A 27,730-nucleotide genomic window follows, 5' to 3' on the forward strand; every position below is an offset into this window, starting at 1 on the left:
AAACCATGTCATTTTCAGTCTGCAGAAGTGACAAAATGGCTGGCCCCTTAGATGGTTAAAAATGAGTGGATTTTGCTGCTTAACTCATATTCTGCAAATACAATATTAATCAGAATGCCTGGTTTGAACTAGTGGGCCTGCATAGAACGTATTCTTGAAAAAAAATGTTTGGGTTGATTTCCGCTTTAAGATTTGAAAAGTTGTCAAAGTTGTTGAGGATACTGTATATATTAAATGAAGGAGGGCTATTGATTGTTAAGATTGGATCTTTATTTCGCTTAATAAAATAGGGTTAATAAGATGGTTATAGTCAGATATAGTCTGCGCGCGCGCGCGCGCGTGTATGGGGTCCTTACGATACTTTCTCCTTCCTGTCTCCTTGGTATTTGAACTATCGCAGATGTCATCGCTTGCCAAGCCCTTTGGGCCCTTTGCATTTGCCTTCTCCTGTACAGTAGGTGGCGGTATGCACTAAGGAGATGTTAGCCACCAAAAACTTAAAAGAGGAAGAAGACTTTGCCACCAGCCATAAAGGAAAACAAGAGGGACGTTACGTTGATTGCACACATAGTAGCGACATTAAAGCAGCAGCAGAGGGTGGCTTTATGCCGACGAAGTTTCTCAGCAATGAAAGGAAGTATGAAACGAAAGGTCAGACCATGGAATACGTTCACGGGCACAAATTCAGTTACTTTCGCTGCACTCTTTCCTCATTTCTCTGTCCCGTGGTGCGTCTCATGTGACTTATTTGGGTTAAATTCGCTCTCTGGTCAAACAATGTCTACCATCCCAACGCAATGCGGTAACGATGCTCCTTGCAAGTTGCAAATCGTTTAATTGTGGATTTTTCAGCCAGTAAGGAAGCGGTTGTTTGGAAAAGGTCCACGGTGAGCCGGTTGGCGGTGTTCCTGCAACTGTAGTACGTCAGCGCTTCCGCCATTTTGGATGTGGCAGATCTGTGCAAATTGACAACCTACAAAAGTGCACAAAGTTAACAGCCACTGACATACGCACGCACGAATATTTTTGGGAAACGCATGTGCAGACTTCGCATCAAAAACAACTTGTATAATTTTTAATCTGATGATTCAAAAAATGTTTTCCTCCCATACATATTTCAATATTTATACAATACATCCATCGATCCATTATCGATACCGCTTATCCTCACAAGGGTCGCGGGGCGTGCTGAAGCCTATCCCAGCTGTCTTTGGGCAGTAGGCGGGGGACGCCCTGAATTGGTTGCCAGCCAATCGCAGGGCACACAGAGACATACATCCGCGCTCATAATCACACCTAGGGGCAATTTAGAGAGTCCAATCAACTGACCATGCATGTTTTTGGAATGTGGGAGGAAACCGGAGTACCCGGAGAAAACCCACGCAGGCATGGGGAGAACATGCAAACTCCACACAGGGAGGCCGGAGCCGGGATTGAACCCACAACATCTGAACTGTGAGGCGGACGTGCTAAGCAGTCGACCACCGTGCCGCCTCTTATACAATACAATACAATATTATTTATATAGCGCATTTCATAACAGCTAGAGCTGTAACAAAGCACTTTACATACAATACAATAAAAAGGCCATAATACAAAAAGTGGAATCAATAAATTAACATAAAACACTATATGCAATAGACACCGGAAAAGAGCTGAAAAATTCAGGTCTGATCAAAAGCCAGAGAATAGAAATGAGTAGGGATTGTATTGGGCAGGTGATGAGCAGTGCCTGGTTTTCTCCACACATACCGCTTAGAATTAACACGAAAAAGTTCAATCTTGGTCTCATCAGACCAGAGAATCTTATTTCTCATAGTCTGGGAGTCTTTCATGTGTCTTTGGGGAAAATTCTATGCGGGCGAGGCCTCCGTCGGGCCACTCTGCCATAAAGCCCCCGACCGGTGGAGGGCTGCAGTGACTTTGTGGAACTTTCCCCCATCTCCCTACTGCATCTCTGGAGCTCAGCCACAGTGATCTTTGGGTTCTTCTTTACCTCCCCCTGCAAGGCTCTTCTCCCACGATTGCTCAGTTTGGCTGGAAAAGGAAGAGTTGTGGTCGTCCCAAACTTGTTCCATTTGAGGATTATGGAGGCCACTGTGCTCATAGCAACCCTGAGTGCTGTAGAAATTAATAATCCACAAACGCAAAATGAATCAGAATGCCGTGTTTCAACTCGAGGGCCTGATGGCAACATATTCTTGAAAAAAAATATGTTTGGGTTGACTTCCGCTTTAAATAAATGAGGAGGAACTTGCAGACTGCGTCTATTGGAGTAATGTGGCGATTACTGTTATTTTACACCAATCCGGGAAAGGGTCATTTTAGGCCAAATAAATGCTAATTACTGTTAAATGTGAATTGTCACATTGCGCCGTCGATGCTTGTGGAGTTATGTACATGCAATTTGAATGTCTGCGCATGCAGGATGTTTCGCGTGTTCCGTGACTGTAAATAAGTGGCTTAACGGAAGTCTCAAAATTGCCTGCAGGTGTGAATGTGAGTTTGAATGCTTGTTTGCCTCTTAAATGACAGCACTGTTGTGGTCAGCTGACTTGAATGCAGATCAACGCTCCATTAACTCAGTGCAGTGATTGAAACATAATCAGTCTCGTCTGGCGTAACCAGCTTCTCACCTTCCCTGTGTGACCTTGAACAGGGTAAGTGTGATGGGAATGGGTGAATGAATTGATACACTAAGCTTGTGATTGACAGGTACTAACTTCTGGAAGGCTGCCAGGTGGAGGAGCCAAGGTACAACAGGCCAGGAAACGGTAAATTCATTCTTTGTGTTACTGCACGTTTTACACTATTCTTCTATACACAGCATGCCCCTAATTCAGAAATATGCTGTATTTTTTTTCTTCTTCTATTTTATGAACAGAGCCACCTTTCCAGGACGAAAGGAACCGGCGTACTCTTTGTATTCCACAGACCCTCAAGACCAGGTGAACAAATAATAAGACACAAGGATGAGTTTTGGTGGTCAGCGATGAAAATTAAGGACACTTTAAAAAAGCAATGTGAAGAGAAAACCAAAAGTGTTTGCTGCTATTCCATTGGAAACAACTTAACTGATGCACAACCACCAGTAGGTGACATCAATGCCCCATTTTAGATTGGAGATCAGCACAGTTTGAGTCCGCTGGGAGAAACGGCTACATTTTGTGCAGCTAACCTTTTTTTTCCTACTGCTGATTGGAGAGAAAAAAATGGAAAAAGGCAGAATCAAACTTATTTTTCCCGGTGAAAGGAGATAAGACTGGTATTTGTCTGTCTTTCGTTTGGTAGTTTTGTGTACCGGTATCTATATATACTATGACCACAATATCTTGTGGGTCTTGAAAATGTCAAAATGCTCTACAGTGGATGGCAGTAATTAAAAGCTAGCTAGTGTTGGCTTTTAGTGACTTTTTTTTGTAACTTCTCATAACTTTGCGATTGTGAACTGACGTACAAAACATGCTAAATGGCTAATGCAAACATCTGAAAAACCTTGCTTCTATGTTGTTTATTTATATTTAGACAAATATTTTTTGAACGCTTAGAAGCTTGTGGTTTTTAGACTAGCACGTAACACAAATACTCACTGCAAATCATTTTTGGAGCTGACGGCATCAAACAATTCTCTTAAACAATGCCACGGATGGAGAATATCTCACTTGAATCTGTTGCTGTTGTCGTCTTTGCTTGCCATGTTCCTCCATGCTCCTGTCCCAGTTTTTTTTTTTTCTCACTTGGTAGAAAACCAAGATCTCAATCAATCAATAATGTACAACGGCAGTGGACTTTGCCTCTCTCTATTACGTCTTTTTTTTTTTTTTTTTTTTTAGTCGTCATTGGTGGATGTTGAAAAAAGTAATGAGCCTATTTTGAAAAAGTAAAGAGCTTTAAGTACAGATATTAGTTTTCAAATAAGGGGAAAAAAATCTAAAAAACCAAATGGGATGAATAAATATAGTTCAGGAAAAAAAAGCGTTTGTACTTCATTCCGTCACACCACTAGTCTTGAAGAGGTGCGTTTTGAGGGATTTGTGATGAGTGCCATGAGTCTCAGACCTTTAGGAGAGTGGGCGTGATTTTGTTGGATGTTTTTATTCATCATAGATTTAGTATTATTAATAATCCCTTATGCCATCCAATCACTGGTAATCCAACATGCCATTTTGCAACAAAGTACCCAAATTGTAAATGTTTGTGAATGCCTCCCACAATTTTGTCTCAGGTTGCCAGTCTGCACTCAGGGCTTGATCGCTGTGCTGTTTTGCTCTCTGGCATGCTCCACGTGAACAGGGAAGGTCAGAAGGCTTTCCTCTAATCAAAGTCACAAATGAAGAGCAAGAACGATAGAAATCATTTGTGCCGTGATGTAACCGTGTCTGTTTGGTATGTGCTTTTGCTTAGAACCTTTGACACAACCTCCCAAAGCAGTGAACGGGGGTGCTGCCAAACCAAAGCCATCCACCGGACTGGGGAAAAAGCCCAGCAAGAAACTTCCTCCAAAGACAGGTAGACCCCAAAATCTATTACTCATACTTTGACTAGCCATTACTCATATTTTTAGTTTTTGTTTTAGGTATTTGACGTAGAAAGAAGTCTTAAAGCGGAAGTCAACCCAAACATATTTTTTTCAAGAATATGTATTAGTTAAAACACTGCATTCTGATTAATTTTGCATTTGTGAAATATAAGTTAAGCAGCAAAATGCACTCGTTTTTAGCCATCTCTGGGGGGCGGCCATTTTGTCTTCTGTCGACTGAAAATGACATCACAACTGCTCACAACGACCAATCACGGCTGACCTTTTTTTCTGAATTTGAGCCGGGGGTGTAATAATTTTAGTATTGCTCTGACAGTGTAAATTGACATTTGCATTTTTCCACCTTCAGAACACAGTTCTAATCAGGTCCAACGAGCAAAATCTCTTCCTCCAACTTCACAATTGGGAGTGAACACCCTTCGACAGTCTCATTTACTTCCATCACTGAAGCCATCCCAACCGCTTCACGGGCCCGCCCCCTCCCAGCCCTTGACCTCCGTCCTTCTGTCCGTGACCCAGTCTGAGTCTGCGCTCCACTCCACCCACCCCTCGAGTCAACGGACTCTTGCCTGCCAGTCGGTCGGCGCTTACCACACAGCCTCCTTTCATGGCAAGGATGCCGATTCTGTGCCTGTGAAAGACACAGACGACCAACGTGAGACGCGCATGAGTGCGCACGCCTGCGACACAAAGTTTTGTCCTGGTCAGCCGTTTGACACCCATCACGACACACATAGTGGGGAGGACATTAGTGCAGGCAAACTAAGGACTGTTCAGTATCTCCTGGGAGAGCTCAAGACGTTGATAGCCGGAAAAGGTATGTTTTCTTTTGTCTTTACTTTTTTTGTATCGTATGAGTGCTAATACAAGTACCGTGCAGCAGGGGGTGCAGTGCGTTAGCAGTCCGCTAAATAATTAGCAATAAATGACGTATCATTTTGAAAAATGTGCATACCTGCAGTACATATGGGGACCGGCGTGCCTGTAAAAGCAATAATTTACTGGTGATTCTCAAAGTGGACTTCCTTGAAATTTTGAAATGTTCAAACCAGGGGCAGTATAGCAGTCAGCCAAAGGAGGGAGACGTTTTTTCTCAGTGTATCCATTATCCAAACTGCTTATCCTCACGAGGTTCACGGGCGTGCTGGACCCCTTATTTTTAAACTACGTTTTTAAAATGTCTTTGACATTTACTCACGTTTCACTTTTCTCCAGAACAAATGAGTCTGTCACTGTTGTTTTCACTTTTAGTTTAACATTAAATAGTTAATATACTTACATGTTCTTATTGCCCTTTAATATGAAAATATTTTTACATAAAAATAGATGAGTTCAAATTTTGTTCCTGAACCATGCAATTATAATTTTGTTTTCATATGCCACTCAACGTGCAACTACCACCTTCATAAATTTAGAAATGTACAGCAACTAATCCGGGCATTTAGGAGCTAATTCAAAGCAGGTGACACACAGGAATGCTGATTTTCAAATTAATTCACCTGTATTTAATTGTTTATATTGATTTCAATTTACTCCCTTTTCCCTTTGATGTTAAATTAACAGTTATTAGTAATCATTTATTTGAATTTGATTATATTGAAGGTGAAGTTTCAGCTGGTTTTTGGGGCCCACTTGAGTCCATGGCACCTTTATCATCTGCCCACTTCACCTAATGAGTTAACGGCTAGCCGCTAAATCTGCATAATGTTCCAGTGAATATTTATATATATTTTTAATCCCGTACAAGACATTTGTGTATTTGCATAGTGTCTGCAAGTAGCTACACTATTATGTGATGTAATTCTGTCGAGATTTATTTATTTTTTGGTCCCAACCCAATTCTACCAACTGCTGTTTTCCAGTTCATAACATCATGCATGCTTGTATCTTTATTCGCTGCTGCTCTGGTTGCGCAGGCAGTATTGCAGAGAAGCTGCTCAGTCATCTGGAGATGACGGTGTCCTCACCGCAGTTGAACTCCAAAGGTTTCGAGCCTGAGAAATCTGCAGACCTGCAGACCCTGCACAACATGAACGCTCAGCTTCACAGGTAATGCACAAGGTTAGAAGTGGTTCCGGTTAGGTTACCATTATGGTAATGCCCGTCTTTATTTCAGAAGAGTGGCGGTTCTCAACAAACAGTTAAAGGAGAGAGACAGACAAGAAAATACTGAAACCCTGTGTAACTCACAAGGTAAATGTTTTGTGTTTGTATGTGTGCCTGCCAGAGCTGGGCAGTCCGTCGGATGCCCATTTTTGGGGCGGAGGGGTGTGGGGGTGCGGTTACACATTTTTAAAAATGGCTGGACTAAGCATGGCCGGAAGTGGATTTTAGTCCGGCCCACTAATCGGTGAAAGGCTTCTTTTTAGGCTTCTTTCAAAACAACTTTTGTCCGGGAGTATATTCAAGCTGCGCGCAGCACTCAAGTATGGCACATCATGCATTTTGCTACTTCCGGAAATACGCCGTAGCAAAACTGCCGGCATGCTTTTATTTTGAAGGTCGGGAAGTGTGAAGGAGGGGAAGTGTGGAAAATAAGTAACTTGTTGAATGCTTGCAGACTTGTCGTCTGTTGGACCCAAATAATTATACAATACGACAAAACCAACCCCAGGGCTCGCAATGGAAGTAAGTACACGCAGCTGGATAAGACGTGAGTAAGTGGCGCGTTTGAAACGTGTCCACAGCCGGTTTGAATAGTAAGTTAGCCAACTAATTGTCTTTAAATAAACATTTTCCGTTAGCATCTCTCCCGCGGAGGCATCATACATGTTTTTTTTTTTTTTTTGAGGGGGCGACAATGTTTACGAATATGGCCTGGGGGTCGCGTACGGAAGGTTTCATAGGTCAAAGGTGGAGGGTCGCGGCCGGACGGGCAAATAAGGGTAAAGTGCCCAGCTCTGGTGCCTGCCAATTTTAATTCAATGGGTTTGGCCAATTTAAATCCTTACAAGGATCCTCATACTGCATGTTGTATTGCTTACAGCTAGTTAACTCATTCACTGCCATTGACGAATTTACTTGTCTTTTCACAGTCCAGCCATTCAGTCCCAGGAACTTATTTCTATTTTTTAAATATATTTTCGCTCATACAGTACCGCATTGCAGTTGTTCACCTATTCTGAGTGGGTCTGGAACGCACCTCTTCTCTATCCTCTGACTAATTTGATGACACCTGATAACTGTTTTAAAATGTGAAAAGGTGCACATCTCTTTTGAATTGTTTTGTTCTTTAGTGCTTAGTCTTCCTGAGGACCTCGCCGCCGCTCAAACCCGACTGCAGGAGGTTGAAGTCGTTCTGGCTGAAGTGCGCAAATCTCTTCTGGACACGAAGAAACAGTTGCGCGACAGCGAGGCACAGAATGCGCTGATGAAATCAGGTTGAGTCTTTGTGGCACCCATTTGCTGACCTGCATTTTGTTTTTGGAATTGTACAGCGTCACTACTTTGATTACACTACAAACATTTTTTGAGGGCGATGCTGATTTTCGGCAGGAAAAAAAATACAGATTAATCGGCCGACTAATTAAAAAAAATATATAATGCATAAAAAAACATTTCTTCCCCATTGCACTTCAATGGCCGTCAATTGCCATCCCGTCGGTCCCCAGAATTTAATTAATAGTTATAAGGACATTCATCCTTGTCATATGTGTGCGTTTGTGTTACCAATAGTTGAATGTATGTCATATTCAACACTTTGATTTATGTTGCACTGTTTTTATTCTTTATTAACAAACCGTGGCCCTACTTTTTTTACAATGCTAAGACAGACGTGATGATTTATAAACAAGCGTTGGACTAGTTTGGGAATTCAGATTCATCAGCTGAACATTTCAAAAATGTTTTCGTTGCACTTGCTTTTCTCATTTCAAAAGTAACGGACCACGGTGGCATAAGCAACAACCCAACATCGATTATATGCCTTAACAACACCGTTGTGTATGTGCGTGTGTGTGCATGTGCAGATTTGGAGACCATGAGAACCAAATTTGTCCACAGCGAGCAGGTAAAAAGCGAACTGGCCTCACTTGCCCAGCAAAGACTGGAACAGATAGAAAATCTCAACAGGTAGGACTCTGTGCCTTCCCAAGTTTGCTACTGAACTTGCTACCAAAGCTTAATTTGCCTTCCTCTCCGTTTCAGGGTTATTAGGAGTGGCAACGCGTCTGAGTGTGACACAATTATTGACCTTCCGAAATCCGATGCAGCACTCAAGGAGCGTTGCGATGACCAGAGCAGTGCCACTGAACGCATCACTAAATACCTGAGGACTCTGGGCCAACCGGAGGCCCCGGCGTCCATCGATGCTAATGTACACATGGCCGCAGAGAGGGAAGAGAAAACGCCAGATGACGCGGAAACGACCCGACCTGAAAAATCACAAGCTCATCCATACCATCATCATAACCAGACACACAGTGACAGTTTCGCGGCAGTGCAATTATCAGAGCAGCGGATGGAAAAAGAGCGCCGGCGACTGTTTGACTCCGTCCTTGCTTTGGGCAAGGAGGATACTCTGTCACCCGACTGCAGTATGAGGTCAGTGTCGACCTTTGACACCAGAGATGAGGCAGCGTTTCGAGACGGATTGGCAGCTCTGGATGCCAGCATAGCCAGTCTGCAGAAAACCATCAAACAGGATTTAGGGAGATGATTGTGCCTTAATGTCACGGTTTATGAGCCTGGCCCAAGTTGAAGTTCGGTTCGTACTGTGTGTGTGTGTGTGTGTGTGAGAATATGAATATGAATATGAATGGTGTTCTCTTTCTGTGTTCTGTGATTGAATGGCGAGCAGTCCAGGATGTAGTTCGCCTATTGCTTGATGTCAGCTAGGCCGCAGGTCCCCACTACCCTGCTCTGGATAGGCGGTATAGAAGATGGAGATGAATGACTTTACTTTGTTTTTATCCTTTTAATATGATGCCTCAGATTACTAATAAAAGTTTTGACTCGGCTATGAGAATCTGCTTTTGCGATCAGTAGATAAGACACTTGATCACCCCTGTACAATCCGATGATTCAATGGAAACGTTCAAACATTTTTATTTTTGATTGTCAGAAATGGTGAGAATGTTGAGGGTAGAAACAAATACGGTTTATGCTAAATATTTAACTGCCTCTCGCAGTTCAAACTGAAGAATGCAATGTGGGTCTAACCAAAACTTTTCTCGCATTGAAATAAAGTAGTGGCAAATCTAAGCAGATGACATCATCCCTACTGCTTGAAAAACAAAGTACAGGAGCCGGGGAGTGTACTTCAGGTCACATCAGGATGCAGCCATGCCAGCCATTACAGATTAAAAAGCTAACTCCCACAAAGTAACTACCGTAATTGCAGTGCTTTTTCTTGACAAAAACGACATAACATTTACGGTAAGGGAAAGAGACAATAGCTGCTTGGTATTCTATACCAGTGATTCCCAACCACTAAATATTTACTACAAATAATGCACTTTTGGTCATTTTCTTCACCAGTGATGCAGTTCAGTGCTCTTCCATTAGATGGCAGCCAGCTGTTCTACATGAAAGATTTCACACTAGGTGCATTGGTCAGTAAATTGAGGCAAGATTAGGTTATTATATATACTTTTTATGAAATGTGTTTGGTGTACTGTAGGTTTTTTTTTTTTTTTAAATGTAATGTAAAAAATGCAATATTTAAAATCAATTAAGGTTGGGAAACACTGTTTTATATAACCAAGAGTCAGATGCAGCACCAAGTGGACATTCCCCAAAAAGTCACTATTATGACCAAATGTATGTGACAGTTTGGAGAAATGAGACAATTTATGAGAAAACATAAAAAGTCCTTAGACTTATAAGTCCTGGCACAGGTGCATGGCACCTTCCACATTTTGAAAGGACTTCTGTCCAAAGTGGCCTCTCTCAGATAACTCCTCTGCCGTGTCCCCAAAGCCGTGATAATGTCCATAAAGTAGGAATTCGCCGCAATCAGCTCCTAGTAGGCTCTCTAACTCCGGCCGATGGGACACGCAGCCGTCGGGACTTCCTGTCAGATGCAGCGAGCCGCACATGTCAGCTGAGTCGCCCTGACTGGACGTCGGACATCCCTGCTGCTGAGACAGCCGTGTGGAAATGTCATCGAAGGCGGGAATGCTTTTCATCGATTCATCATCATCGCGGTCAGCATGAGATGGTCGATGGACACTGTCAGTGACTGCAGCAAAATCTACCGGTCAGGGAGAAAAAAAAAATGTCTGAATGCATTCACGCGAAGTACATGACCTGAAATGTAATTATAGCGATATTGCTCCACAAACACACTGACATTTGGAACAAGTTGGATAGTTGCTGAGAGCATGTTAAGCTCCGCTAAGAAGAAAACAAAATTCTGTGTGGTACCAAATGGCCCACGGACCGGTGATTGTGGATCCCTGCTTTAAGCAAAAGATATTTGAACACAAACTGTGGACCAACATTACAGATGATGCTCGATTGTAGGCATATATCCTTTATCCTCTGTGAAGAATGACTAATTTCATTGCGTGCAATTGGTTATGTGCCCAACTCACCTGCACAGTTGCAGTCCATGCTGTCCTCGAGTTCAGAATGCTGCATCTGCAGTAACACCTCTGCAATCCAACAGACAGCATCCACATTTAGAGGGTAAATAAAGATCCACCAATGTTGCTCATGAAAGTAAAGCGAGTCACTGTTACCTCTCCTTGCCTTCTTCATTTGAACATCCTCAAAAGCAGACTGCAGCCTTTTCCGACAGAGCAGACCGGGACCACGGACGGCGCCGTTCCCAATCTTTTCCCCGTTGCCCTGGAACTCACCGAGCTGCCGCAGGTGCTCCTGCAAGTTGGCAATGAGGCGGAGGCAGTCGTCAGAGCCGTGAGTGCGCGCGAGGTCGGCTGCGGTCTGCCCATTGGTGTTCCTTAAACTGCACAGTGAATGAATGAAGACAAGTGAATGGAATGCCAAATTCCACACAGTCATGTGTAGGGGTGGGAATCTACGGGCACCTCACGATTCGATCCGATTCCGAGCCTCACGATTCCATTCCCGTTTCGATTGATTTGACTACGATGCATCACTACATTGGCTTACGTTTTATAGTCCATGTAAAACATTGGTACCTTTTTTAAAACAAAAAAACTCAAGGAAGAGCCAGGATTTATATTTCACACTTTGACTTGGCTCTGCTCGTATGATGTCTTGCTTGTTCCGCCATCTTGTCACATATTAGCTTAGTTTTTAGCACAGACGTCTGACGTACAAACACACGTAATCGCTTGCACATGCTTTTAGTTTCTTATTTAAACTTTAAATATTAATTAATACCTATGGATTGATTCTGAATCTTTTTAATACGCCGAACGATGCATCGAAAAAAAAAACGATTATCATTCCCACCCCTAGTCATGTGTATGGTAATTATTGACTGTGTAAAAAAAGTTTTCAGTAGATTCATATTTATATAACATATTTTTAAAACAAATTATAAGACCACTTCAAATATTCCTTATTTCAGCATATCTACATCTAGAACGTAAATTTGGTGGAAGATCTGTGGTAATTCACCAGGCCTACAATCGGACAAATTTGTTTATGGACCTGTTTCCCAATTCTAAGAATTTGTTTTTCCAGCAGGAAAACGCTCAATGCAACACAGCCAGGTCAGTGAAAATGTGGACGGAAGGTCTAAAGTGCTTCCCCAGCTTACGAGTTTTTTCGAATAACGGGTTGTTGTTTGGTCGATTTTTTTTGCTTTCAATTCTGAGCGAGATTCAGATATGCTGCCAATCCATCAAAGTGAAAAAGATAGAAAAGCAACAGTCTCTGATGCACTATAAGCCTTTTATTGAGGGGATAAGTAGCCAAACACAAATGCAAAACGAAAACACTTGCAAGGAGAATGTGAAGACGCTCACACTGAAATAACTGTGATCTAAATGGGCTACGGAAGTGACAAACAGCTCCTGACCTCTGCTCAGCCAATTACTTACTGTAGTTTAGCACCTGCTATGAGCAGAACTTGGATGCACTCCATGGAGGCTACCCTGGCAGCCTTGTGGATGGGAGCCTCACCTACCAAATCCTGAAAACGCAGATGCTCAAAATATCAATTGCCTTCAGAAACAACGTGAATGCTGAGAGATGTGGTCATCGAGCTGAAGTGCTAGGAAGAAAAATACATTGGTCATATAAGAGCAATGCTCCATCAGTGATTTTCTGTCCTTGTAGCATTAGTGCAAATGTTTTGTCTCTGTATTCACATTATAAAAGGTTGTAACGTAAGACTAATCGATTTCAGGAAAAGATCATTTGTACTATACCATTTTTCTGGCAGATGCTGCAATTTCGATTCACTATTTTCAATTTATGTGTAATACTGCATGGATTTTGTAAAGCAAAAATGTTTTGCATTTTAGGTAAATGTAAGAGCATATGTAAATATTTTTTCATATTTTGTCATAGACTAACTGCTTCAATTGGAGACTGAGGGCAGAGTGGAATAAATTGAATCCCTTCGCGGTCATAGTTTGAAATAAAATAAATGAAAAAACAAAAAAGCATACTAGTACTTTGTATATGGACCTTAAGATGGATGGTATTAATAATATTTTCATTTACATATCGTCGCTGTCATGTGAAAAACACTTATCTCCATTTTCCCCTTCATTTTCTTATTTTTACCTGAATCGTGTTTACGCGTTACAGAAACCGCATCAAAGCGAAAATTTAAAAAGTTTTCAAAATTGGAGATAAGTGTTTTTCACAGGCCAGCGACGATATACACTAATATCACTGCTCACCTGCCGGTTGACATCTGCGCCAGCCTGTGATAGCCACAAAACACAGCGAGGATGCCTGCCAAGCGCAGCTGCGTGTATTGGGGTCTGGTTGTAGCGACTGGACACCGTGTTCACGTCGCAACCCATCTGCACCAGGCGTATGATACACTCCAACTGCATGTGAACAGGAAAACATTCAAATGAGAAGGCGAGAATTATTTTTTTTTTTTGTTGGCATGGGGGAATGGATGAACGACACAAAGGCAGAGCAAGAAAAATTGTAGTACAGTATATCTTCATCAAACCACTCTCTTCTTCATTACCATCCATCCATTTTCTATTCCGTGTATCCCCTTATGGTCTTAGGTGAGCCGGAGCCTATCCCAGCAGAGAGCTGACATTGGGCAAGAGGCAGGCCGGGTACACCCTGGACTAGTTTGCAGCCAATCACAGTGCACATATAGTCAAACAATAAACAATCATTGACAATTATGGACAAGTGAGTCTTCAACGAACGTAACGTGCATGTTTTTGAAATGTGGGACAAAGTCAGCGTACCCAAAGAAACCTAATCCTAACCCCAAAGTTACAGCGAGAACTCCAAACAGGAAGGCCCGAGACAAAATTGGAACCCAAAACCTCAGAACTATTCAGAATTACTCATATCAGAAAAACACATATCATGGAATAAAATAAATAAATAAATAAACTCATTACCTACATGTACTGCATTAAATTATTAAAAATGAAGAGTTTGATGCTCTATTATGTATTGTATTTTGGTCCGATTTCTAAATTAATAACAGTATACTGTCACAATACTTATACATTTGTTTCAAATCTGTTTCTTATGTACGCCATATTTGTTGTTATAATCCATCTCATTTTTGTTATGGGCCACAATATAGTAATTGGTTTCCCTCAGAGGAGGACCATTACGATTGTGAAAACACATCAATGTATAATCACGTCATCATAATATAACTACTTTATGGATGCGTTATTTTAAAACCAGAAGTCAAAAAACAGTTTGTTCAAAATCAAATCTGAATGAATCCAATTATAAAAAACTGTGACTATTTTGTGAGGATCTGAATGTTGATTTATCCAAATGGCCACCAGAAAACAATTGATTTTATGAACACGGTGTATAGTAATGGAACAGAACAGGAGTAACACGCATAAACAGAACAGAGGGCACAATTTCCGTGAAGGTTGGCGCCTAAAGCTACTATTGGCTCTGTGGGGCTTCCTCCGCAACCAATCAAAGAGTTCCAAACCTTTTTTTCATCCATTTTTTTCCACTTCACAACTTTATTTTACAAACAAACTCGCTCGCCAGTCGCGTTCGACGCTTAAGTAACAAAATCGCTTCACTCAGTACATATAGGACCAATCATGACTATTTCTACTCAAACAATTAACACATAATAGCAGAGGAACCACAAAAGGTCGACAATAAATTTGACACAATACTTTTTACTATCGTGTCATGCCCGCTTCCTCCGTGTGCGTGAAAAAGCCGACACAACACACGACTATCCTCCTTCTACGGACTTTGAAGCTAATTCGCACCTGTCCACAGTGAGCAGCCCAGTGAATGGGGGTCCAACCGTAGCAGGAGTCCTCGGTTGTTAGATGAGTGTGATGCTGGTTCAGTGACAGCAAAGCTCCAACATCTCCATCACGACACGCGCGGTGGATAGGGAACATCCTCGCGAACGCCACATCGTCGCTGGAAAAGTCTCGTTCCGTAGACATGAGTAAAGTCTGAAAGCTCTCCGAGGTCCTTCCTGGTCACACGGAGCCGTCGACTCGAAACACGTTTCAAATTAATTCAAACACAAAGGAAGTCGGGATAAGCTTCTCGACTCTGCTGGGAATGAACAAATCCCGGACTGGATTCTTTTGCAGACCGGTTTCGTTAATGAAAGCCAGTTGGAGGGAAAACCCGGGAGTGAAAAAGGGAGGACATCATTTTTAAAATCAGGTCTATGCGATACAAACCTGTATTTATTCGTCGTGGTAAGGTACGACGATTCGACGATTCTTTTTTTTTTTTTTTTTGGTCATGTATCAGTTAGTTTTTAATCAAAAAAGCAAGTACTTACCCATGTTGGCCTGTTTTTCCTTTACAGGAATTTTTAAATTTGGATGAACCGAAGATTAACGGAGAAAGTGAGCCTAGCATAACATGTATTCGTCCTTTGGCGGGCCACCTCATCGCCTATGTGATGGAGCTAAGGTAAATGTGATGTAATATTAATCCATAAGTACATATTACATTACATTTATTTATTTATTGTTCATTTTTTTTGTCTGAATATGCTGCGAAATCGCCTTGGATTTTTATTTTATTTTATCATACTCACTGAGTTTTGCTACTGCTGCCTTTAGGCTATATAATAAAATGTGCACCTGTAATCGGTAACTACCGTATTTGTCATGGATCAGAGTCAGACTAAATGTAATTTAATATGTCAGCTTTGTCAAAAACGTATTGATAAGTTTAGTAAGATTGTTGGTGATGTTGTACTTGCATATCGTCGCTGTCATGTGAAAAACACTTATCACCATTTTTTTTCATTTTCTTATTTTTACATGAATCATGTTTCTGCGTTACAGACATGGCATGAAAGTGAAAATTAAAAGTTTCCAAAATTGGGGATGAGTGTTTTTCACAGGACAGCGACGATATGAGTCTTTAGAGCTCTGGCAAACTTGTAAATTCCCAAATCTAAAATAAATAAACACATAAATAAATAAAATATCTACTGTAAGTGTACCAACAAGTTCTTTTCCTACTTTTTCTGACATCCTCCTATGTCAACCGTCTCCTCCTCAGGATGGTTTTGTTCGAGTGAGAAAAAGAGACCTGGAAAAGTTAACCACAGAGGTCATGCAATTAAGGGAGTTCTTGCCCAGAGTTGTAAACAGTGATTTGATTGACATGCTACACAAAACTAGAGTAACAAAAACAGGTAAGCCATAATGAACCTATAGAGCATATACTTTTTAGAATTATTCATTCATCTATTTTCTGTACCGTGTATCCCCACAAGGATGAGACAACAAATTACTGAGAAGAGACAAGCCTTGTGATTGAATGGTTTTGTTAAAACAAAATGGTTGCCTTGACTCACTAAAGGTTGGGATACGCTGATGTAGGAATTCATGTAGAAAAACAGATGTGACTTGGCTCTGTTAAATATGAAAAGTGTTTTTATCTTCATAAGAACACAGTGTCCTTGCTTTTTATTTATTGTGTCAGTGTGCAAAGATTTATAAATAAATGAATGTTGAGGTGAATCAAATTTTCTATTGTTGTAATTCTTCCATGTGTTCATATGTGTGTCTGTGAATAGTGAAAGAGCATCTTACACAGGAACAGGAGCTTTTACAGCAAGAGTGTCTTCATCTTCAGTCCAGACTGGAGGTGTTACAAATTGAATGTCAGAAGGAGAGAGAGGTAAGATCTCGAGGACTGGATTTGGACACTTTTTAACAGCAGTTTTAACAACAAGAACAATTTTAGCATCATTAGAGCCAATACAACATACTGTATGTGTCATCTATTTCATCTTTACAAATGGAACAATGTTCAAATTTGTTTCACTTTTTCAGAAAGGTGTTCACTTAATCATATAACAATTTCCTACAGCTCAATGAGGACAAGACTGAGGTTTTAGTTATCGGTCCCGAAGGTCAGAGAGAGAAGCTTTTACCAAAACTACACATTTTTAATCCCTCACACTGTGTGAAGAACCTTGGCGTCATTTTTGACTCTGAGCTCAGTTTTATTCCTCATATTAAAAATGTAACCAAGATTGGTTTTTATCACCTTAAGAATATCGCCAGAGTCCGCCCGTTTCTCTCTCAGGCTAACACGGAAGTGCTGATGCATGCCTTTATTTCCTGTCGTTTAGATTACTGTAATGCCCTGCTCTCTGGCCTCCCGAAAAAGAGCATTTCACCACTGCAACTACTGCAGAATTCAGCCGCTCGGGTGCTGACGAGAACCAGAGGGCGGGAGCACATTACGCCAGTTTTGAAATTGCTGCATTGGCTCCCTGTGTGTTTCAGGATCGATTTTAAAGTACTTTTATTAGTTTATAAATGTGTTAATGGTCTTGGGCCATCTTATTTATCTGATTTGCTTTTATCATACCAGCCCTCGCGGATCCTGAGGTCCTCTGGCGCCGGCCTTTTATTTATTCCAAGGGTGAGGACCAAAATGCATGGCGAGGCTGCATTCAGCCATTTTGGTCCTCACCTTTGGAATAGCCTGCCAGAGGATGTCAGGTCTGCAGAGACTGTTGATATTTTTAAGAGGAAGCTCAAGACACACCTTTTTAGTTTGGCTTTCAACAACTTTTAAATAATTTATCTTTTCTTTTGATTGAAGATAATTCTATGTTTTGCTTTGAATGTTTTAAAGCACTTTGAGTTGCATTTTTATGTATGAAAAGTGCTATATAAATAAAATGTGATTGATTGATTGATATATTATCGGTGGTGTAATTTTATCATAGATGCTTTATTTTAACAGTGTCACAGCATGCAGTGCAGTTTTATACCACTTCTAACTACAACCACAGTAAAAAGTAATTTAACTGGAGAATGGAGAGCACCAAATTGTATGCCTTGCACAAATAAAAGACAATTTATTGTATAGTTAAAATCAAAGACTATTAATATCTATTTGATTCCCTTGGCATCTGAGTTTTCTGTGACTTGGACTTGCATGCTTGAAACTGATTTGGGTGATCCCTTGTTACTGATGTAAGTGACACGCGACCTGATTTTTGTGTGAAAGACTGATAGAGTGTAATTCACATATATATAAAAATCTTATTACACACACATTTTAACACCACCGTAGAAAGTCAATATTCTGAATCATCTACTTTATTTCAATGCTGGAAGTATGGTATGTGTCATTACAAATAGGCCTACTGCTTAAGTAGTAGTGAGAAAAAATTGTAATTATGTCATTTAACATTGACGTAACAAATTTTAACCATGGAATTACAGTATGGGTCATGATAAATACATTTTGAAAGTACTGTAGTAAGGAAAAATTAGCATATGGGAAAAAAGATGCATCGATAATTGGTTATCTAATTGAGTCTAGTCCTTGGAGTTATAATTGAATCATTCTGCGGTGAGAGATTTTCCACCCCTACCATCTTTATACATGCCAGTATAGTATGGCCTATGCCTCCTCAGCAAATGTTCATGGGAATAGAGTAGGTCAATTTATGAGTTATGGTAGTCCATCACAGATGGCGTGAAAACAGTATACCTCTACACTGAGAAATATTGTCTTTGTGAAGGCAAAAAATGGTGAACTCTGGTGATTGTATCTCTTTATATGAACATATCAAAATATCAAATCTGTGAATTTGAAAACTGCGTGATTTGCTCATTTTGTGTTTTCTATTTGATGTGTGTAGGAGAAATTGCTGTTACGTGAGCAGCTCTGGCAGAGTGGAGCCGAGTTACAGCAACAGGCTGACTACTGCTTCAGTCTTGGTTCAGCAGTCTGCAGCCTTCTGTGGAACTGCTCTGCAAGGGAAGACATGGTTAAACAGTGGCTAGCTGAGGTGAGGCTTTTCTGTGCGCGTTACTGTGATGTACTTCATTGAGCCGCCGCTATTCACAGAGAACAATGACAGATCCCTGCCGCAATTAGCAAAAAGTAATCGACTAAAATTGCGTGTAGATGCCACAAGATAGCGTCAAAGCACTGGTATTCTGTTTGGATTGTTTCATTTACTGTGGTCTGTAACAACACAATACAATACAATACAATTTTATTTGTATAGCGCATTTCATAACAGCTATCCTCCGAGCTCTAGTTAGTAGGCGGGCAGCAGCATTTTGGACCAACTGGAGAAGTTTGAGGGAGGACTGGCTGACTCGGAAATAAAGTGCATTGCACACAGACAAAGAGTCATCAGGAAAGCATAACGCCATGCATCTAGCATAGCAAAAAAAAACATGAACCCATGGTACATAAACCACTCTATTAAATTATTAAACAAAATTACAAACACATTAGGCTCATCAATAGTATTAGCAAGCAACGCTAAGGCACTCACTTTACAGAATACAAATAAAAACTTTAATTGCAAAAAAATATTAAAAAAGCCTTTATGGTAATGGCTTGGTCGTCTTGTAAAACTCTTGACACGGCTTTCGGCTTGTAAACCCTCGTCAGCGAATCAATATTATAAAACAGCAAAAAGACATATTTAAAAGCTTTCAAACCACCAATCAGAAGCCTTCACTTGGCAAAAGACGGTTGAGTGTTATACTTTACAACGACCACTAGATGTCCTCCATAGAACGAATAGAACTGAATTTTGATGAGTACTGGGGTCCGTTCCACAAAGCAGGTTCAACAAACTCTGAGTCTAATCCTGAAGTCTGAATTGATCTACTCTGAGATAGGAAACTCTTGAGTTTCCGGTTCCAGAACAGCTGATTTGGATCAGTTTACTTCACTTGGAGTTAAGTGCGCACACCACAACTATGAAACGACAGCATCAACGGAGCCCTGATCCCACGAGTCACCATGGCAAAAGGGAGGAGGGCGGGAGAACGTTGCTGCTCGGGTCAAATCGTAAGTTTCAATGTAGACCTTTGCAATCAAAATAATATAACGGGAAAACTGCTTAAATGGAATCCTATTGATTTATTTTATTTATGGTGCAATCTCGCGCTGGAGAAGCGCACTTGGCAACAGCTGAAGATGAACACAAAAACAGTGTTCAAAGAGGTAAAACCTCGGCATAATCTCATGGGGGTAAACTGAAAGAAATGACGGTTGAATTTACTCAATTATATTTCGTCGGGTGGTTGCACAAAATAAAATCATCTGGAGCCAGATACATTTTTTTTATTAGATGTATAGTCTATTTAAATAAGGTATCTGGATTTCGTGCAACCACTTGAAGAAATAAAATTGAGTAAATGATGCAAAGCATTTTTTTCAGCGTATACACGGAAAAAAGTTTCTGTTGAATTTACTCAATTTTATTTCTTCAAGTGGAAAAACTCAGATTGCCTCATTTCAGGTTTGGCAGACTCTGAGTTTTCACTAAGCCTGCATTGTGAAATGGGCCCCTGTACATAGAAAGAATGTATTTCAACACGTATAAAGAAAAACAAGAAAAAAGTTAAAGATGCAGTCTGCGATGTAACGAGATTCGAACGCAACCTCACTTCTGTAACTATTCTGCCCCCCCAATCCTCTTGTGTCCCTGACCAAAGCTAAGCCCCTCATGAACGTGTACACAACAATTAGACTTTACACCGATCTGATCGAGTGTATTGAAATCGGTCAATATTTTGCATTTTGTGCAAAATCGCCGATCGACTGTAATGTCATAATTTGCGCAATCCATCAATGATGTCATTGATCGGAGCCGCGAAATAAGACGTTACGGCAAACGCAATCTCGTTCACTCCGGGCTGTTCTGTGCTTCCATAATGTATACTGAAAGCTAAAAATAGCCTTGTCTCGTGTTGTGTGAGCGGAAAACATTAGCGCTAACCCCGGGAACCCTGATCTCTTAAAGTATACTGTCCAACGTGCACTGTGTACACGTAGACGTTAGCCATGGCTGCTTCAATGGTAGCAAGGCTTATTTACAGTATGTTGAAAATTTGCCAAACACTAAGGGCCCTTTTTTGGTAGACTGGCGCCCGTGCGCTCGGTGTAAAAGGCAGTCTCCAATTTCCCACGTCACATGCGGCTGACTACATCATCCGCAAGGGGAGATCTTGCACTTTACCTGTACAAACACACTTTATGCACGCCAATCTCATGCACGGACCTCAGCAAATCTATTTCTGTTCCCGCAATGTCAAGCATGGTGTGCGCTGCGACCGCCCTGAGTGTAATGTAAATAAGGGATGTTGCTACGATTGGTTGGGACTCTGCTATGTCCCATACCACAACTGCGCAAACACCCATTATGCCCAATTATACCTGTGCAAAGGAAAAAAAAAAAAAAAAACTCCACCCATGCGCATAGACTGCCAAAGACTTGCTCTGCATGGGCATGAAAAGAGCCCTACATGTTACTGGTTTGATGTCGTATGTTATGGAATGTACAATCAATTAAAAATAGAAGAGAGGTGTCAACTTAAATGACGACCTGGTGAGATTTTTCTTTAGGCCCAGCGATGCAGCCGTCCGCTTATGAAATCAACATTACATATACAGTATTTACCCTTTATTTGCCCGAAAGGCAAATGAAATATTTATTTGTAACTTTTGTTGCCAACCCGGAGTTCATTAATTCAAGAAAACAAGCAGTGTGATGGAGCTGTGTGCTGCAGCCGGTGTGTGTGAAAAATGGTTGGCACACTATTCGGTCATGCCTTCTGTCTCTCGAGTCTCTGGTTGACCACTTTTGTCGCACCGTGACAAGTTTAATAAAAAGATCATTAAAAAATCAATTGGAGGCATAAGATGAGGACAGGATCATTTTTCAACAGATAATTGTAATAAGATTCTACTTTCAAGTCATACCTTTGACCTTTAATCATTGGTATGTGGTCAGTGCCATTGGCCTGTAAGGTGGATAGGTAGAAAAAAAAACTGCAAATTGTCTAACTTGTGAAAACGGCGAGCCACAAATGTGTGCGGGTTCACTTCGCTGTATGATTTTTGTGTATCCAACGTGTGTTCAATTCTTGTGGAGTAGGGAAGCCTGCCGGCCTTTCTCGCCGTGGCCACTCAGACTCTGGGGAGCTTCGTGAGAGCTCTGGATGAGGACGTGAAGAGTCGATCTGGGGACTACAACACCCAAGAGTACCAGTTTGTTTTGTCGCTGGCTGGAACCATTACTAGTAAGAAGCAGTCATACGCTAGTATTTTGGGAAGAAAAAAAAAAAGCTCAGTTCATGAAAGTAACTGCTCTTTGCTTCCTGCTAATCAGACATAGCGGCTGTAACCTGTGGGCGGGACTTCTTGTCTAGCTCAGCACATGATCTGTTGGACACACTGATAAAGCTGTTAAAGCTGATGAAGCCTGGTGTATTCCCAAAATTGAAAGTGTACGTATGCAGCCTAGTAGTGTGTACTGTAATGAAATAAGTGCAAATGATGAACAATTATCTATTCAATATCAAGCTTTGCTGTAAATTAGGCCCGGGAGATTCAGTTTCATCACTTTAAACGATTCCTTCGGGGGGAAATTCTTTTTAGCGACCTTCACGCTGATGTGCTCTTATTTCACTCACACGATGGCTGCAAACAGAGAGGGGCTAATTTGGAATCTTAGCAATCTTTCTGACCTCTCTAGCGACAAAAAAGCGACTTTAATTCCCGCTAAGAAAGAGTCAGCGTGAGTGAAATCATTTCAACATTATGTTGATAAATCTGCCACATGCCATCCAGGTTCATGACAATTACAACATTTTGATTTAATATACACGTTCAAGTCGTTGATGAGTTAATTATTTACATAAATACAAACATGGGGAAATGTTTTTAACAAGTCGAATGTTTGATTCTCAGCCTTTAACAAAGTGTGTTGTGTTTTTGCTTTTTGCGGGCTTTTTTTTCCCACAGGTTGATGCTAATGGGTCTTTATAATGCCAGCATCAGTGTGAAGGGGCTCAAGTACATGATTGAGAACCCAGCACTGCTGCCTCTTATTCGGACTCTGCTTGACGGTACGCCGCTTGATAAGATAACAAGATAATGTCAAATTTAAGTTTACAATTTGCAGAGCTATAATCACAGATTTTTGATTCATTTCCTCACTGGATGTGGGGTTTCATATAACAATGTGAAGCCACTGGATGGCGCTGTCACCTCAATGTGAACCGAATAAATGGCTCATGTCCTGTTACAATATTCTCCATCCATGCATCCATTTTCTATACTCCTCAGTGCTTACCCTCAACTGTAGTCTGTGTCAGCCGACTTTGGCCAAGGAGCGGAATGCACATTCTGTGATGCAAGTAATTAGCGACCCATTTGTACACACGCATTCACGCCTATGGCACCCAACATCCATGTTTTTGGAATGTGAAAAACATAAACATAAAAAAACATACCAGCTCCACTTAGTGACATTGCAATGTTGAGTATTTTCATGGGAGTTAAAGGAGTGATCAAGAAATGTATGTGGCGCCTTCATCACCCACACCTTGTGGTTTACATATTTTCGTTTACGCAACAGACGGATCCTGGGAAGTGTGCCTCCACTCCCTGCGTCTGCTGCAGTCAGTGCTGCTGGAAGATGTAGCGCAGCCTCGCCTGGGCGCCGCTCTGCTGGATTCAGACCTCCAGGCCCGTATGAGCGGTTTTACCTCCAGTGTTCAGCCTAGCTTGAGGCTGTTAGCTCAACAGATCTTGGCAGACCTCCGGGTGAGTTAACTTAAGTAACACTAATTGATTTGGGCAGTAAAATTTCCAACATAAGGTTTAAAAGGGATTTCGATAGTTTGCCGATTGTAGTGTAAAACTACTTAAAGTGGAAGTCAACGCAAACATATTTTTTTCAAGAATATGTTTTATGCAAGCCCAGTAGTTGAAACAGGGCATTCTGATAAACATTGCGTTTGTGGAATAAGTGTTAATCCCCTCGTTTTTAACCATCTTTGGGGGCGGCCATTTTGTCTTCTGTCGACTGAAAATGACATCACAACTGCTCACAACAACCAATCACGGCTCAGATTCAGAGAACAGGTCAGCTGTGATTGGTCGTTGTGAGCAGTTGTGATGTCATTTTCAGCCGACAGAAGACAAAATGGCCGCCCCCCAGAGATGGCTAAAAACGAGTGCATTTTGCTACTTAACTTATATTCCACAAACGCAAAATTAATCAGAATGCTGTGTTTCAACTAGTGGGCCTGCTGGGAACATATTCTTGAAAAAATTATGCTTGGGTTGACTTCTGTTGCAGACTACAATGCAATAAAGATTAGCCAGAAATATGGTGGTCTAAAACGATGATAATTATTAAAGGCAACAGTACAGAAAATTCATGTGAATGTGGACCAAAACATTTGTGTGTTTCCAGGTTCAGGGATCTAAACAGAACAAACAGTGACATGCAGTGCAAACAGTGTTTTTTTTTGGTCCCGTTTTCCCCTCTTTTGTTCATGTTTGGGAAGAGTGACGGTACAGAGGTTTAACCAGAGCAGTTAACTTAGTATATATGTTAATATTTCTGTTCAAAGAACTGGAACTGTGACTTGTTTGTTGCATCGTGTCATTTTGTAAACATCTATGTAATTCATGTCGGAGTTGTGTGCAAAGAAAATTAAAGAGAATGTTTAGCCTTTTCTGGTTTCATTACATTGACTTTACGTAAATCCTTCAGGGCAATTGATGACACAGGAGTAGCCGTCTGTTAATTTTGCAGCTTTATTATGGTTTCTCTTTCGCATGGACTTCTCAGTATCGAGGTATCCAGTGAACAAGGCATAGACTAAAAAGACAGCATATATTGGAGACATGAGAGTAGAAGGTTCAAAGGGTCAGAGCAGGAATGGAAGCAGCCGGGGCTTTAAGAATTTTGCTGAAATCTGTGACAAGATATGTGTGACGTTACCTGTCAGCCAAACAATCATGAGGACCTTCATTTCAGCATCCTCACAGGGACATTTTTGTTCAAACCAGGCTACTAGTGATGCTCTAGGAGTGTGCTAAGAATCATCTTGAGAGGAAAGAATGAAGCAAGAAGGACCCATGCGTCCTCTATAAGGGAAAGGAGGAAAAAAAAAATCGAGTGGAGGATCTGAGGCTGCCATCCCATTTGGTCGACGCCCACCACTCGAGCCTTTAGGAAGAGGCAGCAGCGTTGGGCTTATCGTCACGAGTGACAGGGATGTTGCGCTCGCTACGGCCGGATTCGTTCCCTCCGCTGACCTTTGGCCCGGTCAGTGTCAGCAGGCCGTCAGCAGAGAGAGTGCAGGTGATGGCGGTTTGGTCCACGGTGGATGGGAGGCGGTAGCGGCGGTGAAACTCACGGGAGATGTAACCGTGGTCATCCTGAAAGACGGAAGGGTTAAGACCCATCCGATTCGCGGAAACCGGCGACTGTGACTCACCTGTCTTTCTCCATGCTTGCCCTGGATCTCCACGTAGTCATCGGTGACCTTCACGCTCAGCTCGTCGGGAGAAAAGTGCTTGACGTCCAGGTAGACTGTGAACTTTTCCCTGTCAGACCTCACCTGGGGAACGTATTAGCGGAAATAGAGTTACGACTGAATCGAGACTGACAAATGTACACTTCCAGCTTGTTTTTTTTTTTTTTTTTACCTCTGACATTCCGGAGTTGGAAGAATCCAAAAAGCTACGGAACAGTGACTGTCTGTAATAGGGGCTGATAGTGGAGGCAGTGTAGGGGAAGAGGTCGTAATCGAACATGCCCTCGCCAAAGAACTGGTCGAAGAGTCGAGCTGGGTAAATGGAGCCCAGGGCGCGTCTGAACCAGGGGTGCTGGATGGCAATATCCATAATGACTGCCGAGAGGTTTTGGTCTGGTACGGCTTGGCTTGGCTTGTCTTAGGTTCGTGAAATGTGGCTGCCACAGCTTAGGGTCCAGCAGGTGAAGAGGGCAACCGAAGAACGATGTTGAAAAGAGCGAGTGAATAAGAGTGACCCGGGTGTTTTCTGCCCAGCCGCCGCATCCTCTTTATATACCTAAGAACCAGAAAGAGGGGCTTTAGCCACGATCCCTCTGGAATGGCATTATGTCATGTTGCATTTAGCACACTCAGCAGAATTTGAGTTGAGGATGGACAGACTGGGGTTGGGGATAGAGGGGGTTTTAGGGTCCAGGGGCTGGCGTGACTCAGTGCCACCTACACGCCAGACACCCGGGGCTGCCAATACAAACTGTTCCTGACGTGGAAGGCGCGGCCAATACAATAAGGCCAGGAAGCAATGTGCAGCGCTGTATTGTTCCACACGGGTGCCTGGGCCAAGAGTAGATTTAGAGACATAGTTGGGCAGGGGAAAAAGAGGTTCACCGAAGATCAGCTGAAAAAAATGAATGCAAACATTTTATTCCCGCACAAACTATTACTAACTACAATGTACCTAATAGAAGTTTACTAATATATGTTTGGGAGCCTAGATTTTCTGATATTACAATATGCGCTGTTATCTCCTTACATGAGTCATTAATACAGTACTTTGTTTACGTTGCAGAACTTCACTTTGAGTCCACACATATTCTTCACCCCAAATTTGCCATTTTCAGTGCCCTTTCTTCTGATTGGCTAAAATGGTTTTGCCTCACTTGTTTCTGTGGCCCGGTGTTCCCTTGGACGGCATTTGAGATTTTTTTCAAACACCATCGGTGAGACATTTTTAACCCCTAATTGATTAAAATATGTTTATAAAAATATATCCTGTATCTATGTGTATCGTATGTATGTAGTAATATGCAGTAATGCCTCTAGATGTGAGTGACCCAGCTTACAAGATTTTCAAGGTACGAGCCGTGGTCTGGCTGATTTTTAAAAATTTTTTTACTTTGACTTTAAAGCAAGTTTGAGATATGAGTGTTATATGCTGGCTATGGTGGTGAACTAAATTCAGTTTGGAAGATTGTGAACAATTCTTGAAAAAAGAGGCTTCAAGCTGTTTAATGCTTCAAGCTGTTTAATGCGGCGTCTCTCCCTGTCGTCAAAATGTAATACTGCAAAATGATCCACATTTTTAATAAATGTACCTGTAATCTGATTACATGCTTTTTCTGTAACGGATTAGTTTCATGTAGAATGGACGGACGGAAGCGCATTAAAAGGACGGGGACGGAGGATGATTATTTTGTGAATAAGGACAGAGGAACGATGACGGAAGGGTGCCCAGGTCGCGGACAGAGGACGGTCCGGCAAAATAGGATAAAGTGCCTATCTCTGGTTACAGTGTGGGACAATATCATTGCAGTTTGTGGGACAAAGAGGTAAACATAAAGTTCAATTCCTTCCTATTTACTTTAACATTCATGTTTGCGTTGTCATTCTCATCGGCATCTAATCACTAGCAGGCGCCTGTTTTCGTCATACAAAAACGAGAACTACTTCCTCCTTTTGTGTCTAAGAATCATGGGAAATGTAGTCCCACCACATCTGAGATTTTCTGGCGGCATATATCCATTGTGACCATTTGGGGCCAGGCCGGCGCAAGGTAAATGACACAGCCAGATTCCAATAGCTATCGGTGTCCTGAAATTCCTTCCTACTTCCTACCCATCGAGACATCCTACCAATGCCCAGTGCGCTTGCCCACGCATGCGTACAACGCCGATAAGTGTTTTCGTGGGAATTTTGTGACTTTTTGTCCTACCTGTCATATGTTAGGTTAAAGGTGTTGAGTACTTACTATTTTCGTTTTTATTGAGTCTTATTTGACTTTTTCATTGCCTCAAAAATACTTGTGGTG

At 41.6% G+C, this 27,730-nt stretch overlaps 4 protein-coding genes across 12 annotated transcripts; 2 read left to right on the forward strand and 2 right to left on the reverse strand.

Annotated features, from left to right (window-relative positions):
* Positions 1-435: 435 nt before the first annotated feature.
* On the forward strand, positions 436-9,668 carry ccdc14 (coiled-coil domain containing 14). Of its 3 annotated transcripts, XM_086037104.1 has the most exons (12): positions 437-651; positions 2,716-2,774; positions 2,885-2,948; positions 4,226-4,298; positions 4,405-4,509; positions 4,890-4,955; positions 5,058-5,357; positions 6,457-6,589; positions 6,657-6,733; positions 7,777-7,920; positions 8,509-8,611; positions 8,687-9,667. In XM_086037104.1, exons 1-12 carry the CDS (start codon positions 628-630, stop codon positions 9,195-9,197), a joined length of 1,659 nt encoding a protein of 552 aa, XP_085893230.1. In that variant the 5' UTR covers positions 437-627; the 3' UTR covers positions 9,198-9,667. The 3 variants fall into 3 exon arrangements, with proteins under 3 accessions (XP_085893222.1, XP_085893230.1, XP_085893214.1); XM_086037096.1 differs by having other exon boundaries at positions 436-651; positions 4,890-5,357; positions 6,660-6,733; positions 8,687-9,668; XM_086037088.1 differs by having other exon boundaries at positions 439-651; positions 4,890-5,357; positions 8,687-9,664.
* On the reverse strand, positions 9,571-15,257 carry LOC147153881 (ankyrin repeat domain-containing protein 10-like). Its single transcript, XM_086037118.1, has 6 exons — positions 14,881-15,257; positions 13,327-13,479; positions 12,517-12,608; positions 11,224-11,450; positions 11,077-11,136; positions 9,571-10,733 (listed from the first exon to the last, which is right to left on the reverse strand). Exons 1-6 carry the CDS (start codon positions 15,064-15,066, stop codon positions 10,360-10,362), a joined length of 1,092 nt encoding a protein of 363 aa, XP_085893244.1. The 5' UTR covers positions 15,067-15,257; the 3' UTR covers positions 9,571-10,359.
* Positions 14,658-26,627, forward strand: hsf2bp (heat shock transcription factor 2 binding protein). Of its 7 annotated transcripts, none has more exons than XM_086037157.1 (11): positions 14,660-15,335; positions 15,444-15,550; positions 16,151-16,286; positions 16,671-16,774; positions 18,762-18,911; positions 22,026-22,170; positions 22,260-22,377; positions 22,895-22,998; positions 23,219-23,285; positions 23,511-23,698; positions 26,492-26,612. In XM_086037157.1, exons 2-10 carry the CDS (start codon positions 15,500-15,502, stop codon positions 23,656-23,658), a joined length of 1,023 nt encoding a protein of 340 aa, XP_085893283.1. In that variant the 5' UTR covers positions 14,660-15,335; positions 15,444-15,499; the 3' UTR covers positions 23,659-23,698; positions 26,492-26,612. The 7 variants fall into 7 exon arrangements, 6 of the variants coding, with proteins under 6 accessions (XP_085893301.1, XP_085893283.1, XP_085893273.1 ...); XM_086037147.1 differs by lacking the exon at positions 26,492-26,612 and adding an exon at positions 24,354-24,626 and having other exon boundaries at positions 14,661-15,335; XR_015087742.1 differs by lacking the exon at positions 26,492-26,612 and adding an exon at positions 24,354-24,626 and having other exon boundaries at positions 14,662-15,335; positions 23,219-23,289.
* On the reverse strand, positions 24,687-25,965 carry cryaa (crystallin, alpha A). Its single transcript, XM_086037189.1, has 3 exons — positions 25,598-25,965; positions 25,387-25,509; positions 24,687-25,327 (listed from the first exon to the last, which is right to left on the reverse strand). The coding sequence occupies exons 1-3, from the start codon at positions 25,793-25,795 to the stop codon at positions 25,118-25,120; spliced, it is 531 nt and encodes a 176-aa protein (XP_085893315.1). The 5' UTR covers positions 25,796-25,965; the 3' UTR covers positions 24,687-25,117.
* Positions 26,628-27,730: the final 1,103 nt, after the last annotated feature.

This window comes from Filicampus tigris, chromosome 1, assembly GCF_054856515.1.
Source record: "Filicampus tigris isolate MCC_2025a chromosome 1, RoL_Ftig_1.0, whole genome shotgun sequence".
Classification (NCBI taxonomy): domain Eukaryota; kingdom Metazoa; phylum Chordata; class Actinopteri; order Syngnathiformes; family Syngnathidae; genus Filicampus; species Filicampus tigris.

Bases quoted from the DNA above. Each gene is read 5' to 3' on its own strand.
- ccdc14 (XM_086037088.1), top strand. From the start codon at position 628: ATGAAAGGAAGTATGAAACGAAAG. The intron at 2,949-4,225 runs GTGAACAAATAA...ATTTTGTCTCAG, and splicing joins CCACAGACCCTCAAGACCAG to GTTGCCAGTCTGCACTCAGG. The intron at 6,590-6,656 runs GTAATGCACAAG...TCTTTATTTCAG, and splicing joins ATGAACGCTCAGCTTCACAG to AAGAGTGGCGGTTCTCAACA.
- LOC147153881 (XM_086037118.1), bottom strand. From the start codon at position 15,066: ATGTCTACGGAACGAGACTTTTCCAGCGACGATGTGGCGTTCGCGAGG. The intron at 12,609-13,326 runs GTGAGCAGTGAT...CTGCGTTTTCAG, and splicing joins GCGCAGATGTCAACCGGCAG to GATTTGGTAGGTGAGGCTCC. The intron at 11,137-11,223 runs GTAACAGTGACT...GTTGGATTGCAG, and splicing joins AATGAAGAAGGCAAGGAGAG to AGGTGTTACTGCAGATGCAG.
- hsf2bp (XM_086037133.1), top strand. From the start codon at position 15,500: ATGTATTCGTCCTTTGGCGGGCCACCTCATCGCCTATGTGATGGAGCT. The intron at 16,287-16,670 runs GTAAGCCATAAT...GTCTGTGAATAG, and splicing joins AACTAGAGTAACAAAAACAG to TGAAAGAGCATCTTACACAG. The intron at 18,912-22,025 runs GTGAGGCTTTTC...CTTGTGGAGTAG, and splicing joins TTAAACAGTGGCTAGCTGAG to GGAAGCCTGCCGGCCTTTCT.
- cryaa (XM_086037189.1), bottom strand. From the start codon at position 25,795: ATGGATATTGCCATCCAGCACCCCTGGTTCAGACGCGCCCTGGGCTCC. The intron at 25,510-25,597 runs GTAAAAAAAAAA...TACGTTCCCCAG, and splicing joins CCAACTCCGGAATGTCAGAG to GTGAGGTCTGACAGGGAAAA. The intron at 25,328-25,386 runs GTGAGTCACAGT...TCCGTCTTTCAG, and splicing joins GCAAGCATGGAGAAAGACAG to GATGACCACGGTTACATCTC.